Below are 16,758 nucleotides of genomic sequence, written 5' to 3'. Positions count from 1 at the left end.
ATGGGTCAGAAGTGTATTTAACTTGATTAGACTACCGTTACATTTGCTCCTAAATGTTTACTGAGAATAGGATTTTTAGGGCTGGGCATGATGGCTCACGCCTGTTTCCCAGCACTTTGGGAAGCTGAAACGGGCACATCACTGAGGTCAGGAGCTGGAGACCAGCCTGGCCAACATGGTGAAACCCCATCTCTACTAAAAATACAAAAATTAGCCAGACATGCTTGCCTGAGCCCAGGAGATGGAGGTTGCAGTGAGCTGAGATCTTGCCACTGCACTCCAGCCTGGGTGAGACTGTCTCAGAAAAAAAAAAAAAAAAAAAAAGAAAAGGATTTTTAGGACCTGAGAAAGCAGCATGGGTACGCGGGTTGGGGTGGAGAGGCACACATCATTGTGCTAGGACTGTCAGATTTGGCAACTAAAAATACAGGAAACTTGCTTACATTTGAATTTCAGATGAGCAGCCAACACTTCTACAGTATACTAAAACACCACTGGTTGTTTATCGGAAATTCAAATGTAACTGGGCATCCTGTATTTTATCTTGCAACCCTACCTCCAACTGAACACATAAATTTAACGTTTTATGACTCTTCTCAGATTGAGAATAGAACCACAGAATCCTGGTTACATATCAAAACTGGGGAAACTCCACAAATGTTTGGTTAGAAGTGATGAAATATATTTTAAAAGTCCATACAACAAAATTACAATAAACATTTATTAAGCTGTAATTTTCACAATATTTTAATTCTGCTCTGAGATCTACAAATATCTCTACATAACACCAAAGCCAGTGATTTAATAAATAGGAGGAATGTATATATCGCTTTGCAAAAAAATATGCCTGATACATTTATCTCTATATATTTGTAGAATCAATTTCCCAAGGCTCATGAAACTAAAGTGTGCACACACACACACACACACCATGTACACACACACACTATTTAAATCAAATTGATTTATATTAAGTGCCAAATTAAATGCTATACAAAATTTATAACAAGATACACGAAATATGAAGTCAATCATGACTCCACTGTTGATAATGGATACTATACCTCACAAGTGTGATTTCCAGTTAAGAAGAGGGAAACAATTGCTTCACTGGATTTTTAGTGTGTGCTAATTACCATCACCATCACAAGTTAATCAGTTTAATTACACGGTATTCAGAGATTAAACACATGCAGATATTAAATGGACACTACAATAAAACCTTTAAATCTGCAAAAAGACATTAGAACACATGGTCAATAACACCACTCGCTGCCACAGCTTTTCAGTAGACAAGGCAAATGGCAATCAGCGTTTTAAGCCACAAGAGAAAAACTGGTACTGGTGCACCTCCTACATATCAAGGAAAAGCAAAACACAGAATAATTTAATATGCTGAATAAAATTTGTTTACACCAGATACTATACATCATACTGATGGTTGTCCAGTATGAATTTTAAGGGTATTGTTAGATTCTGCAAAATGCATTCCTATTATTCACAAGTGAGGAGTCAAAGTCCAACTATTCAAATGGCCATAAACAAAAATGTTGCAGAAGGTATAGATCATTAAAACTAAAAAGTCGGGAGTGGGTCAGCTGACCCCTTAGGAGCCTCAGGAATTCCTTTAACACTAGATAGATGGCAAGAGCCGGCTTTTTGGTTAAGTCGGCCAGTTCGAAACCTGCTGGGGAGAGGTTAACAGGTGTCAGCTTGTAAGGCAGATGTCATTCATCAAAAGCATCTTAAGAAGTAGCGGCGCTCGCAAAAATGAAGCAATTCAGGATTTCCACTAGCGACAAATTGCATTAAGCATGTCTAGGCCATTTGACAGCTGTTATTCTTAACTGCTCCATAAGCCTGCGGAATCACAGGGCCAGATGAGTGAGTAAGCTGCTCACATCCTCTCTGCAAGGCAGCCCTCCCGGGCGTGTAAAAAGTCATATTACAGTCTTCCTAATCACTGACCCGAACCTTTGTGTTCTTACTCAGTTCCCCAGAGGGGACTACACCACTTGGTTACCACCATCACAGTCATAAAGATACAGTCCCAGTTCCCTGACATCGCTGCCTCCCGACTCCTGCATGAGACAGGCTCTCATTTCTGGGGAAAGTGTATTAAACACCTTTCAAAGGCATTCATCTCCCCTTTGTGAATTAAGACACAGGCACGATTCACAAGGCCCGCTTCCCAGAAATTCTATTGCTGTGCTGTTACCGGAAATGATATGGGGGCTGAAACCCAAAGCAAAAGAAACCAAAGGGCAGGTAATGCCGATTGGTTTTGGAAAGTAAGTGTGTGTGTGTGTGTGTGTGTGTCTGTGTATATATAAATATATATACACACACACACACTTTTTTTTTTTGAGACAGGGTCTCACTCTGTCGCCTCGACTGGAGTACAGAGGTGCGATCTCAGTTCACTTCAACCTCTGCCTCCTGGGTTCATGCAATTCTCCCACCTCAGCCTCCTGAGTAGCTGGGACTACAGGAACCCGCCACCACACCCGGCTATTTTTTTTTTTTTGTATTTTTTTGGTAGAGACGGGATTTCACTATGTTGGCCAGGCTGGTCTCGAACTCCCAACCACAAGTGATCCACCGCCTTGGCCTCCCCAAGTGCTGGGATTATAGGCTTGAGCCACTGTACCCAGCCTGGAAAGTATATTTATGAAAGGTTTACACTCCACAAAAGCATCTTTGCTAGGGTGTCAAGGAAGAGACCACTGAACCAACCCCAACACGCCCATACAATTCCAGCAATCTGGAGATGGCGGGTCCTTTTCCTTTTCTGAATTATTTTCTGTTTTCAGTAAAACAAGTGTTTATTATGATACTGAAACACTGGGAAATTAACACTGAAACACTGGGAAATTAACACTGATTAAGATCTTTTAAACACTGAGTCTTAATTATAACAGAACCAGTTTTCATGAGAATGCTTTTACATCACATTCAGTGAAGTGTTGCACTAATATATTCTACAGCCCTGAAGATATAAAAAAGGTTTCTCTCCAGGTATGAGATATGGTACAAAAATACATTTTTCCACATACAAAAGAGAGAAAAAAACAAAGAGATGAGGCAGGTGGCGAGGAGAGGCCCAATCCCAATATCCTACAAGCTTCCATGGAATGGAGAAGGAACCAAAAATCCCCAATTATTTTGGGGTAAGATGTGCCCCAAAAAAGGTAAAATATATGCAATAAAACCGAGGTTTATTTCAAATCTAGCATCTAGGATTTCTATCAGAATTTCAAATAAGGTTCTACCCTGAGGTGACACCTACTAACTGTAGGTTCTTTCATTAAAAATGAAGACATCTTTCACCAGAATGTATCAAGCTATAAAATTGGCTTCAGAGCCTACACTTAGCCAAAGTGGAAAAAAATTGTGCATATTTTCGACAGCAATTTTGAATTGATGCTTGAGGTCTCAATCCACCAGCACCCAGATAACATGTTACCTCCCTCAGTCGAATACGAGTTAAAATGATGATCTTACCGAGATCTCAATAGAGCGCAGTGCCCTTCATGTTTTGTGTAAGAGGGTGGGAGGAGGAATGAAGCGGGTATTACGCGCAGCCCAGTGACAGCTTAAGCCTTAACATGCGGGCATCTCACAATGACCACAAACAAGGGAGGGGCCAAGGCAGGGCCGGCGATCATTGGCTTTGTGCACAGAACGCCAGTTTTCCATGGGCTAACATGAGCAAAGCTGTTTTAGTACCTAAACGTGATATAGCCAAATGCACAAAAGGAAAGAAGATGGAGATGACCTCCCGAGTTATTTACACCCTGTGCTAAAATAGATTCATCTACAAGTATCTAAATGACAAAACTAGAATGATTTCAACCCAGTAATCCCGTGTTCCAATGTGCATGGATAAAGATTTGATCCAGGCCGGGCGCGATGGCTCACGCCTGTAATCCCAGCACTTTGGGAGGTTGAGGCAGGCGGATCACAAGGTCAGGAGATCGAGATCATCCTGGCTAACACAGTGAAACCCCGTGTTTTTTAAAAATACAAAAAATTAGCCGTGTGCAGTGGCGGGCACCTTTAATCCCAGCTACTCAGGAGGCTGAGGCAGGAGAGTGGCGTGAACCCGGGAGGCGGAGCTTGCAGATCGCGCTACTGCACTCTAGCCTGGGTGACAGAGCGAGACTCCATCTCAAAAAAAAAAAAAAAAAAATTTGATCCAGCAAATAATTTTTTTGAGATGGAGTCTCGCTCTGTTGCTGAGGCTGGAGTGTAGTGGCATGATCTCGCTCATTGCAACCTTTGCCTCCCAGGTTCAAGCAATTCTCCAGCCTCAGCCTCTCAAGTAGCTGGGATCACAGGCACCCACCACTAGGCCCGGCTAATTTTTGTATTTTTAGTAGAGACGGGGTTTCACTATGTTGGCCAGGCTGGTCTCGAACTCCTGACCTCAGGTGATCCGCCCGCTTTGGCCTCCCAAAGTGCTGGGATTACAGGGGTGAGCCACCATGCCCAGCCTGCTCCAGCAAATCTTAAATACCCATGCACATTGAATAAACATGCACCTGAAACAGGTACACGTTTCAGAAAGAGAATGGAACTCTCCAGGAGAGTTTGGGTCCCATCATGTGTACCTTAAAAACAGAAGTCTCATCAACATCCACAAAAACATCTGTATCTGTTTTCCAGATACTTGCACCAAAAATAAAACTTCACAGGAATACTACACAAGAAGTGGCAGACAGCTGAATCTTCTCCAAACTGAGACCTGGACCATAAGGTCTTGATTCTAGCAGGTCTGGCAGGCGTATCTACCAACCTGCACGCAGGGCACTGTGAGTGGGTTGCCAGGGCACATCTGTGGCCAGGTAAGGGCCACAGAGATAGTCGTGATCCCAGCAGCTTCAAAGCTGCAAAATGCTGGGCTTTTTTTTTTTTAAGATGGAGTCTTGCTCTATTGCCTAGGCTGGAGTGTAGTGGTGTGATCTCAGCTCACCGCAACCTCCGCCTCCCAGGTTCAAGCAATTCTCCTGCCTCAGCCTCCTGAGTAGCTGGGCTACAGGCACACACCACCATGCCGTTAATTTTTGTATTTTCAGTAGAGACGGGGGTTTCACCATGTTGGCCAAGCTGGTCTCGAACTCCTGACCTCAGGTGATCCACACTCCTTGGCCTCCCAAAGTGCTGGGATTACAGGCGTCAGCCACTGCGCCTGGCCTAGGGCTTTCTTTTTTAAAAAACAAGTTCTAGCAAAGGGGCGTTTCTACCAGCCCCTGAGCCACACCTTCTGAAACTCCCTTGCCCAGGATCCCCACAGCTGCCCACGTCGCATGTCCCACTCTCTGCCCACAGAAACTGCCTAAAAGGAGGACACAACAGATTTCAGATAAAAAGCACCTGTGTATTGTAAATATTTCAGGAAAAATAATTCAGCTCTTTTCAAAGGCTTGCTTATTGCTGCTAATTGTTCCTGAGAATCTTTCTAAGCAGCAATACACTTGAGAATGTTATTAGCTGCTACTGCTTGTTTTCCTTCTAACGTCCTGAGGAAACCAAAAGCAAAATGAAACAAAAAACCCCTCAAGGCTATAGCTTTTGTATATAGGCCTAGTGAGCAAACTGCAAATTGAGACAGACAAGGAACAGATTCTGGAGCAATCTCCAATCCTTACACAGGTACTTCCTGGCATCAAATCCCCAGGACATTTCTTGGCCCCTAATTGCATTTTCCTTTTCAAAATGTTGAGGTTAAAATACATACAACCACAGAGGGGAGAAAATCTCAGGTCTAGAAATGGCGATGTCTTCATTTAGAAATAGGACTGATGGGAGCTTGGCAGGGGTCTCTAGGATCCAAAAGAGGTGGAGTTGCATCCTGCAGCCCAACTGTCCACATTTAGAAGTGACAACATTCATGAACTAAGTCAACATCCACCAAAAATAACATGAAATAAAGCTCACAGTTGGGGAACATGAAAATAACGCACACAGACCTCACCCACCAATCCCCTAAGCTGCGAAAACAAACGCTTGCATTTCAACTTTTCTCAAATGTCAAATTAGCATATTCTTCCCCTCCATGTAAAGTTTTAATAAACTTGACTCAATCTGCCTTTATTAAAAAACCTTACAAAAGATGTATTTAAATGCTTGAAAAAATTAACTGTATGCTCTATGCACAGATAAATTTCTTACTGTACAGCTAAATATGGTTATATCCTTTGTTTAAAAAATATTTTTTTTCCCACTAATGACACTTCGTGTGTAGTTCCACGTCAATGATCTTTCCGCTCTTCTGGGAATGTGTCCTGAGAGCTGCCGGGTGGGTGGAAATAGCCTTACACAGCGCCACTTTCTTGCTCAGTCGTGTTTATTAAGATTGTTTGGGGTTTGGCTTTTTTTTCCTCCGTTTCCGTTTTCTGAGACAGCGTGCTGGTAACTGTGGACCCGCCCGGCCGGCTGACCTTCACTTGTCCTTGGAGCGGTCCAGGCTCTCGAGCACCCGGTTGAGACGGATGTTGAGCAGTCTGACCTGCTTCTCCAGGTGCTCCAGCTTCTCCTCCACGCTGGGGTTGCTGGGGTTGCTGGGGCCGCTGGGGCTGCTTCGCCAGTAGAAGCCCATGGGCCCGGTCATGAAGTAGACGGCCACCACGAAGCACAGCGGCAGCACCGCGTTCTCGGGCTCGCCCTCGTACTTGTGCAGGATGTACACGCAGGACATGGAAAACAGGACGACCCGCACGATCCAGAAGAAGCGGCCGAACACCACGTGCAGGACGCTGAAGGTGAAGCCCAGGGTCAGGGACAAGAACCAGTAGGCCAGGAGGACGACGCCGACCAGCAGGAGCGCGCGGGCCGGGCTGCTGGACACCGAGGCTGGGCTGAAATACTGGGACAGGTTGGAGACTGCAGGACAGAAAAGAGGAACAGGGCTGGTTACACAGGGGCCAGCGGTTTCTTGACAAGCTGGAGTTGGGTAGCTTAGCTGGCCTGCTGGGCTTAAAAGGCCTTTGCAACAACCCAAGGAACTCAAGGAAGTTCCTCTGAATAGTCACACTAAGCTCCGTGAGGACACACAGGGAAGCCTTTTTTTGAGACCGAGTCTTGCTCTGTTGCCCAGGCTGGAGTGCAATGGTGTGATCTCGGCACACCGCAACCTCTGATTCCTAGGTTCAAGTGATTCTCCTGTCTCAGCCTCCTGAGTAGCTAGGATTACAGGCATGCGCCACCATACCTGGCTAATTTTGTATTTTTAGTAGAGACGGAGTTTCTCCATGTTAGTCAGGCTGGTCTCGAACTCCTGACCTCAGGTGATCCACCTGCCTCGGCCTCCCAAAGTGCTGAGATTACAGGAGTAAGCCACTGTGCCTGGCCAGGGAAGCCCTTTAAGACGGCCTGCCATATTGAGTTTTAAAAATCCTCTCCATACACTGGTTTCTCTTCAAATCATATACATCTTTCACCTTCAGCCTGGGCAACATAGTGAGACCCTGATATGGACTGGCTCTGTGCTCCCACACAAATCTCATCTTGAATTGTAATTGTCACGTGTGGAGGAAGGAACCTCGTTGGGGGGTGACTGGGTCATGGGGGTGGTTTCCCATGCTGTTTGTGATCGTGGGTGGGGGTAATCCTCACGTGGGGAGGAAGGAACCTCGTGGGGGGGGGTGACTGGGTCATGGGGGTGGTTTCCCATGCTGTTTGTGATCGTGGGCGGGGGTCTCATGAGATCTGATGGTATAAAAGTGTTTGGCAGCTGCCTCCTTTGCTCTCTGTCTCCTACCGCCTTGTGAAGATGGTGCTTGCTTCTCCTTTGCCTTCTGCCATGATTATGTTTCCTGAGCCATGCAGAACTGTGAGTCAATTAAACCTCTTTTATTTATATATTACCCAGTCTCAGGTTTTTTGTTTGTTTGAGGCTGGAGTGCAGTGGCACAATCTTGGCTCGTTGCAACCTCTGCCTCCCAGGTTCAAGCAATTCTCCTGCCTCAGTCTCCCAAGTAGCTGGGATTATTGGCACATGCTACCATACCCAGCTGCTTTCTGTATAATTAGTAGAGATGAGGTTTCACTGTGTTGGCCAGGCTGGTCTTGAACTCCTGACCTCAAGTGATCCACCTCCTCAGCCTCCCAAAGTGCTGGGATTACAGGCCTGAGCCACTATGCCTGGCCTCGGGTATGTTTTTATAGCAGTGTGAAAACAGACTAATACAGAACCAATCTCTAGAGAACACAAATTTTTAAAAATTTAGACAGGCGTGATAGCACACACCTGTAGTCCCAGCTACTCAGGAGGCTGAGGTGGGAGGATCACTTCAGGCTGGGAGGTCAAGGCTGCAGTGAGCCAAAATGTGCCACTGCACTCCAGCCTGTTTGACAGAGTAAGACTTTGTCTCAAAAAACAACTTTTGCCTTTTACTAAAACACCTCTGGCAGTGGGGCATAGCCTGCAAATTGTCCTTCAGTTTCCATAGTAACAAATGCCCTTCAGGCTGAGCACACAACCACCTAGGATTAAAGCATTTCCTAGCCTCTCTTGCAGCTACATAACTAAGCTTTGGTCAAGGAGAGGTAAGTGGAAGTCTTCTGCAGTAGCTTCAGAGGGTTTTCCCTTAAAGTAGCAGGAATGTGTCCTTTACCTCTTCTGCCTGCTGGAACATGGATACAATGGCTGGAATTGGAGCAGCCACTTTGGAACATGAGGTCGGGGAAGGCACTCATGGAGGAACAATACAATGGAAGGTACTTTGGTCCAGAGCACCACATGCATCAGAACCATCAAACCTGCCTCACCACCTCCCTGAGAACTTTTATATAAGAGGGAAATAAGCATCCATCTTGGTTAAGCCAATGTTATGTTGGATTTCTGTTTCAGCCAAACCTGATCCTAACTGGTACCCACACACGAAGTTCCATCTCAAGAATGCAGTGAAATGTAAGAGTAGCATCTTCTGTGTGCCTGACTTAAGGAAATTGAAACAAAAAAGTTGAAAGAACAGTAGAATATTCCTTTTGAAACCAACTAGGTTGAACAATTATTAAAAATGCTGTATATTGCATTCTCCATTTACATACTTTTTGGATTAACCCATTTGAAAGATGTACACATATTTCATCATGCATCATCTAAGAATAAAGACATCATTCATCTCAAAACCATACTATCATCATTCTAAGAAAATTAACAATTCCAGGCCGGGAGCGGTGGTTCATGCCAGCATTTGAGAGGCCGAGGTGGGTGGATCATCTGAGATCAGGAGTTTGAGACCAGCCTGGCCAACATGGTGAAATCCCATCTCTACTAAAAACACAAAAATTAGACAGGCGTGGTGGCGCACACCTGTAATCCTGGCTACTCGGGAGGCTGAGGCACGAAGAATTGCTTGAACCCAGGAGGCAAAGGTTGCAGTGAGCCTAGATGGCGCCACTGCACTCCAGCCTGAGACACAGTGAGGCTCTGTGTCAAAAAAAAATTAATTAACAATTCCATATAATATCACTTGAATTTCCCAGTTATCCAGGAATAGCTGTTTCCTCCTGACCCTCACCAGGACCCAGCAACAGTTCATGTTCTGCATTCGCCATCACTTTAGTCTCTGTTAATCGAGAAGAGACCCAAGACATTTTAGAAACACTGAAATTCTGAAGTCTAATTTTTCCAGGATGGTTTTCTTGCAGGAGGTCCCACATGTTGCAATTGTCTGTTTCCTCACAGTGTTGTTTAACAAGTCCAAGGAGAGCTATATCCTAAGGGTAATTTACACAAGCAGCTCTCAAACTTGTGTGATTCCTCCAGGAATCCCCTGGAGGGCTTAGGAAAATAGGTTGCTGGGCCCCACCCCCGGATCTGATTCAGTAGGTCCTGGGTGGGTCGACGAATCTGCAGCTTTTTTTGCTTTAGACAGGGTCTTGTTCTGTCACCCAGGCTGGAGTGTGATGGTGTGATCTCAGCTCACTGCAGCCTTGACCTTTCGGGCTCAAGCGATCCTCCCACCTCAGACTCCCAAGTAGCCAGGACTACAGGCGTGCGCCAATACAGCTGCCTAATTTTTGTATTTTTCTATAGAGACAGTGACATGGTTTGGCTCTGTGTTCTCACCCAAATCTAATTTCAAATTGTAGTCCCCACGTGTCCAGGGAGGGACCTGGTAGGAGGTGATTGGATCGTGGGGGTGGTTTCCTCCATGCTGTTCTCATGAAAGTGAGAGAGTCTCACGAGATCTGATGGTTTAAGTGTTTGGCAGTTTATCCCTCGCTATTGCTTCCTCTCTCTCCTGCTGCCATGTAAGATGTGCCTTGCTTCCCCTTTGACTTCCGCCATGATTACAAGTTTCCTGAGGCCTCCCCAGCCACGTGGAACTGTGAGGCAATTAAACCTCTTTTATTTATAAATTACCCAGCCTCAGGCATTTTCTTATAGCAGTGTGGAAACCAGCAAATACAGATAGGATCTCGCTATGTTGCCCAGGCTGGTCTCGAACTCCTGAGCTCAAGCAACCTGCCTGCCTTGGCTTCCCAAAGTGCTGGGATTACAGGCGTGAGGCACCATGCCCAGCCACATCTGCGCCGCTTACAAGTTTGCCAGGGAGGCTCCTGCTGCTGCTGCTGATCTAAGGGTCACTTTGAGATCCATCGGCTTAGGCGTGATGAACTGTATGCATTTGGGGACAGAGAGGACCATGGGGAGAAGTGTGACACAACCATCTGGAGTGGGCAAGCGCAAATCCAGAGCAGGCCTGAGATGGGAAGCCTCGACCCTGAAACTCCTCCGGTCAATAACGACACCTACGGCGTGAATGTCTCATAGTTCCCCAGAATGATCAGGCTCTGCACGGTGGGCCAGTGTCTAGAGTCCAACACTGTAAACAGCAGCCGTCTCTGGGACTAAAGGTTTGGGGTCACCAGGACTCCCCAGAAGCCAGGGTATGTTTCCTATACCGTGCCTTCCTGAGGCATCGTGAGCATTTTGACTAAATGTGGTTGACTTGGGAGCTGACTTTCACACCTGTCCCCTGCAGACTGGAGGCTAAACCAGTGTTTCCTAAACCTCTCAGTCTCAAGACCTGTTTGCACTCTTCAGTATTATTGAAGCGTCCCCAGAGCTTTTGTTTATGTGGGTTCTACCTAACTGATATATTTACCAGAGCAGAAAATTAGGTTAGTTTTTAATTAGTTGTTAATTGTCTTTTAAATTTTATTTATTTTTCATTTACTTATTTGAGACAGTCTTGCTCTGTAGCCCAGGCTAGACTGCAGTAGCATGATCTCAGCTCATTGCAACCTCTCTCTCCTGGGCTCAAGCAATTCTCTCACCTCAGCCTCCTGAGTAGCTGAGACTACAAGCATGCACCACCTAGCTAATGTTTTGATTTTTTGTAGAGACAGGGTCTCACTATGTTGCCGAGGATGGTCTCAAACTCCTGGGCTTAAGCAATCTGTCTGCCCCAACCTCCCAAAGTGCTGGGATTACCAGCATGAGCCACTGTGCCCAGCCGTTAATAATTTAAAAACATTGCTATCATTAACTCATTTTCAAATAACCCATTATAGATGCTAGGCTTTGAGTGTTTGCATCCCCCACAAAATTCCTATGTTGAAATCCTAAACCCAAAAGTGATGGTCTTAGGAGGTGGAGTCCTGGGGAGGTGATCAGGTCATGGGGGTGGAGCTCCCATGAATGAGTTTAGGTGCCCTTATAAAGAGATCCCAGATAACTGCTTTGTTCCTTCCACGTGAGACACAGTGAGGCATCGTCTACAAGAAAGGGCTCTCCCCACAGCCTGAATCTGCTGGCACCTTCATCCTGGACTTCCCGCCTCCAAACTGTGAGAAATGAAAATGTCTGTTAGGCCAGGCACGGTGGCTCATGCCTGTAATCTCAGCTCTTTGGGAGGCCAAGGTGGGCAGATCATCTGAGGTCAGGAGTTCGAGACCAGCCTGACCAATATGGCAAAACCTCATCTTTACTAAAAAGAACACAAAATTAGTCAGGCGTAGTGGCACATGTCTGTAATCCCAGCTACTCAGGAGGCTGAAGCAGGAGAATCACTGGAACCCGGGAGGCCGAGGTTGCAGTGAGCCGAGAATGCACCACTGCACTCCAGCCTGCGGAACAGACTCCATCTCAAAAAAAAAAAAAGGTCGTTAAGCCACACAGTCTATGGAATTTTGTTATAGCAGCCTGAACTGACCGAGACAATAGGTTAACACAAAATATTTTTCACGAAAAGCAACTGTTTCGAAAGCAGAACAAACCACAGTGAGAACAGTGGCAGTGTTCTGAATGTTTGCCAGTCTCTTTCCTATCTAGCTATTTGGAGGAGACCTGGCCCCCAAATCTGTTTTTGAATTCAGAGGAACGGAACACCAGCCACAAATATGAGCCACGTTTGTCACCGACAATTGTCAAGTACTCACAGTAAAAAAGGCAAAAAAAAAAAAAAAAAGTGGAATTAATATTAATAAGATATTTTGTTTAATCCAATATACCTAAAATGCCGTCATCTTAACATGGCATCAATATATATGGAAGTATTAAAGTACCTGCTAAATCCCTGACCTCAGAGACATGTTACTGGAAAAGAGAGGAACTCTCAAGTCACCCCTCCTAATCAAAAGGGTCTCAGGGACCTCCTGGGGTTCTTCAGAGCATACTTTGAGAAGCATCATCATGTCATCAAGGGGCCAAGATAGGTGATCAGCCGGGAAAGATGCCCAGAGAGGAGAATGCCACCCCTGCCTTCCACCCCTCGGTGACTTCAGTGAAAGCTGTCCTTTAAACCAAGGAAGGGTGGTCCAAAGCAATGTCACTCCCTGAGGCCCTCAAAATCCTAAAGAGAACACGAGTGGCCCTGCATGTTCTGCCTGATGGTCAAGGGGTACCATCTGACTTCCCTAGCGCTGCCATGGCCAAGTAGCTAAAAAAAGAACAGAAGGCCGGGTGCAGCGGCTCACGCCTGTAATCCCAACACTTTGGGAGGCCAAGGCGGGTGGATCACCTGAGATCAGTAGTTCGAGACCAGCCTGGCCAACATGGTGAAACCCCGCCTCTACCGAAACTACAAAAATTAGCCCAGTGTGGTGGTGGGTGCCTGTAATTCCAGCTACTTAAGAGGCTGAGGCCGGAGAATCGCTTGAACCCGGAAGGCAGAGGTTGCAGTGAGCTGAGATTGTACCACAGCACTCCAGTCTGAGCAACAGAGCAAGACTCCGCCTCAAAACAACAACAACAACAAAATTAGCCAGATTTGGTGGCATGAGCCTGTAATCCCAGCTACTCGGAAGGCTGAGGCAATAGAATCGCTTGAACCCAGGAGGCGGAGGCTGCAGTGAGCCAAGATAGCACCACTGCACTCCAGCCTGGACAACAGGGCAAGACTCCATCTCAAAAAAAAAAGAACAGAAGTTTATTCTCTCAGTTTGTTTGGAGGCTGGAAGTCTTCGAAGAACGTGTCAGCAGGGCTGGCTCCTTCAGAGGCTCCAGGGCGAATCGGCCCAGGCCCCTCCTAGTGTCTGCGGGTTGCTGGCGATCCTTGGCACTCCGTGACTGCCAGACATACTCCTCTCTCTACTCTGCCTTCACGCGGCCTTCTCCCTGCGTGTGTCTGTGTCTAAATTTCCCCTTCATGTAAGGACACCGGTCACCCTGGATGTGGGACCCACCCTACTCCAGAGTATGACCTCATCTTAACAAATGACACCCACAATGACCCCATCTCTAAACAGCGTCCCATTCTGAGGTTCTGGGAGCTAGGACTTCAACAGATGAATATGGGGGGACACGATTCAACGCCTAACAGGCACCGTTCAAGCAAAGTGAATGTTTTGGTGGCCGACTTGTTCCTCAGCGTGGGCCAGGTTTACACCTGCACACCTGTCAGTCCTGATGGCTGCGGCAGCGGAAGCTGGCTCTGGGTGCAGCTGGCCAGCCGGCCCTCAGTGTGGAGAAGTGAGATTGGCAGGTCCCAGAAATGCACAATGATGTACATTTTGGAGGAGGGCCCCTTTGTAAGCCCCCAAGTATTGACCATGGGCTGGGCGCCATCCAACCACCCTACACACACAGTCATCTAGTCCTCATGACTTGCTGATAGGGTAAACAGCATTTTCCACACAAGGACTCCTTGCCCAGGGTCCCACAGCTAGGACAGGGCAGAGCTGGGATTTGGAACCAGGGGGTCCAGTTTCCGGAGCCACACAGTCCCTGCCCTGTGCCGACACATCACTGAAGCACGGTTCATATTTTCCCCACTTTATTGGAAACTTTGTTGGAAGTGGCTTCAGCGGCTTCAGAGGAGTAAGCAACACGACAAAGACATGAACCTTAAATCCATCCTTCCAACTCCTGGACACATGCTTTGTGCCAGCAGATCTAGAATAGGGACAAAGGCTGTGCCATCTATCGTGTGCTGAGCCCTTGAAATGTGACAAGTCAGAACTGACGTGCGCTCTAAGTGTCAAATAGAGACTGAGTCTCAAAGGCCTTAGTTACCCAAAAAAAATGTGAGACACCTCGTAATTTTCTATTAATTATAAGTTGGGATGTTTTTAATATATTGGGTTAACTAAAATATCTTATTAAAATTAATTTCACCTGGGCATGGTGGCGCATGCCTGTAATCCCAGCACTCTGGGAGGCCAAGGCAGGCAGATCACTGGAGCTCAGGAGTTCAAGGCCACCCTGGGCAACATGGCAAAACCCTATCTCTACAAAAAATACAAACATTAGGTGGGGCACGGTGGCTCACGCCTGTAATCCCAGCACTTTGGGAGGCCGAGGCAGGTGGATCATGAGGTCAGGAGTTTGAGACTACCCTGGCCAAGATGGTGAAACCCCATCTCTACTAAAAAAAATTTAAAAATTAGCCAGGCACGGTGGCAGGAGCCTCTAATCCCAGCTACTCGGGAGGCTGAGGCACGACAATGGCTTGAACCCAGGTGGTGGACGTTGCAGTGGTGAGCCGAGATCGGCCACTGCATTCAAGGCTAGGTGCCAGAGCAATACTCCATCTCAAAAAATAATAATAATAATACAAACATTAGCCAGACATGGTGGCGCACACCTGTGGTCCCAGCTAGTTGGGAAGCTGAGGTAGGAGAATCACCTGAGCCTGGGGTGGTGGAGGCGGCGGTGAGCTGAGATTGTGCCACTGCACTCCAGCCTGGGCAACAGGGCAAGACTCTGTCTCAAAAAAAAAAAAAAAGCCGGGCGCGGTGGCTCAAGCCTGTAATCCCAGCACTTTGGGAGGCCGAGACGGGTGGATCACGAGGTCAGGAGATCGAGACCATCCTGGCTAACACGGTGAAACCCCCTCTACTAAAAAATACAAAAAAAACTAGCCGGGCGAGGTGGTAGGCGCCTGTAGTCCCAGCTACTTGGGAGGCTGAGGCAGGAGAATGGTGTGAACCCGGGAGGCGGAGCTTGCAGTGAGCTGAGATCCGGCCACTGCACTCCAGCCTGGGCGACAGAGCGAGACTCTGTCTCAGAAAAAAAAAAAAAAAAAAAAGGCTGGGAGCAGTGGCTCATGCCCATAATCCCAGCACTTTGGGAGGCTGAGGCAGGTGGATCACGAGGTCAGGAGCTCAAGACCAGCCTGGCCAACATAGAGAAACTTTGTCTCTACTAAAAATACAAAAAAATTAGCCAGACGTGGTGGCACACACCTTTGGTCCCAGCTAGTTGGGAAGCTGAGGTAGGAGAATCACCTGAGCCCGGGGTGGTGGAGGCTGCAGTGAGCTGGGATTGTGCCACTGCACTCCAGCCTGGGCAATAGGGCAAGACTCTTGTCTCAAAAAAAAAAGGCTGGGAGCAGTGGCTCATGCCTGTAATCCCAGCACTTTGGGAGGCCGAGGCATGTGGATCACGAGGTCAGGAGCTCAAGACCAGCCTGGCCAACACAGTGAAACCCTGTCTCTAATAAAAATACAAAAAAATTAGCCAGGCGTGGTGGCACATGCCTGTAATCCCAGCTACTCGGGAGGCTGGGGCGGGAGACTGGCATGAACCCGGGAGGCGGAGGTTGCAGTGAGCCAAGATCACGCCACTGCACTCCAGCTTGGGCAACAGAGTAAGACTTCGTCCCTCCTGCCCCCCACCACCCCCCAAAAAAAAGAAAAGAAAAGAAAGAAAAATTAATTTCACCATTTCTTTTTACCCTTTTGACATGGTTACTAGAAAACTTCACATCACCTAGGGGGCTCACATTCTTTTTCTATTAGACCACTCGGGGCTACGGAGTTCCCATTTTAACCAGACTCTTAAAAAAAAAAAAAAAAAACTGAAGAAAGAAATTACAGAATTGTGCTCACAGAAACCTTTTTTACCAGAATATCCAACGTTGGTGTATGGCTTCCTGTAAAGCATTTTGCACTCAAACTTCTACGCATAAGACACGAATTCCAAAGGCCTTTGGATGCCTTGAAGCTTACGCATCAAACAGAACTAGAAAAGCTTCAACACGGAAGCAAGCTGGTTTCGCCTCCGGAACGCGCCAGCTGCTCTCCTGATGAATGCGGGCATTCAGGGCTTATGGATCCGCTGCGGATGCCTCTATTCTGGGCTTCTTCCATATGATTAGGAGGCTGTTCCTACTCTGTAGTTTTTCATTCCAAGCTGCGTGCGATTTTCTGCAATCAGGTTTGTTTCTCCAGGGTTCAATGGGTGTCGATGAAAACACGGAGAGTTTGACAATCCGGGCAGGTGGTGAATACGGAAGCTAAGAGGATTGCACGCAGTGGCTGTATCTGGGGGAGGGTGCGTTAACTCTGCCAAGTCCCAGG

At 47.0% G+C, this 16,758-nt stretch overlaps 3 protein-coding genes across 8 annotated transcripts in view; 1 reads left to right on the top strand and 2 right to left on the bottom strand.

Annotated features, from left to right (window-relative positions):
* Positions 1–16,758, bottom strand: part of TMEM132B (transmembrane protein 132B) — a 1,306,862-nt gene that overhangs the window by 632,129 nt on the left and 657,975 nt on the right. The gene's annotated exons all lie outside the window — the stretch shown is intronic.
* UBC (ubiquitin C) overlaps positions 1–16,758 on the top strand; it is a 187,168-nt gene that overhangs the window by 71,204 nt on the left and 99,206 nt on the right. The window contains exon 1 of one of the 6 annotated variants that reach the window (XM_050748030.1): positions 2,232–2,235. The exons of the other annotated variants lie outside the window; for them this stretch is intronic. The gene's annotated coding sequence lies outside the window, so the exon portion shown is untranslated. Of the gene's footprint in view, positions 1–2,231; positions 2,236–16,758 lie in introns of those variants that run through there. 6 annotated transcript variants of the gene reach the window in all.
* BRI3BP (BRI3 binding protein) overlaps positions 708–16,758 on the bottom strand; it is a 38,757-nt gene continuing 22,706 nt past the window's right edge. Inside the window, exon 3 of the mRNA XM_050748157.1 lies at positions 708–6,885. Within this exon, the coding sequence (XP_050604114.1) occupies positions 6,446–6,885 (440 nt within the window). The 3' untranslated portion in view covers positions 708–6,445. The remainder of the gene's footprint in view (positions 6,886–16,758) is intronic.

This window comes from Macaca thibetana, chromosome 11, assembly GCF_024542745.1.
Source record: "Macaca thibetana thibetana isolate TM-01 chromosome 11, ASM2454274v1, whole genome shotgun sequence".
NCBI lineage: Eukaryota > Metazoa > Chordata > Mammalia > Primates > Cercopithecidae > Macaca > Macaca thibetana.
Note: the sequence above shows the minus strand (reverse complement) of the source record. Positions and strands in the feature narration are given on the sequence as shown.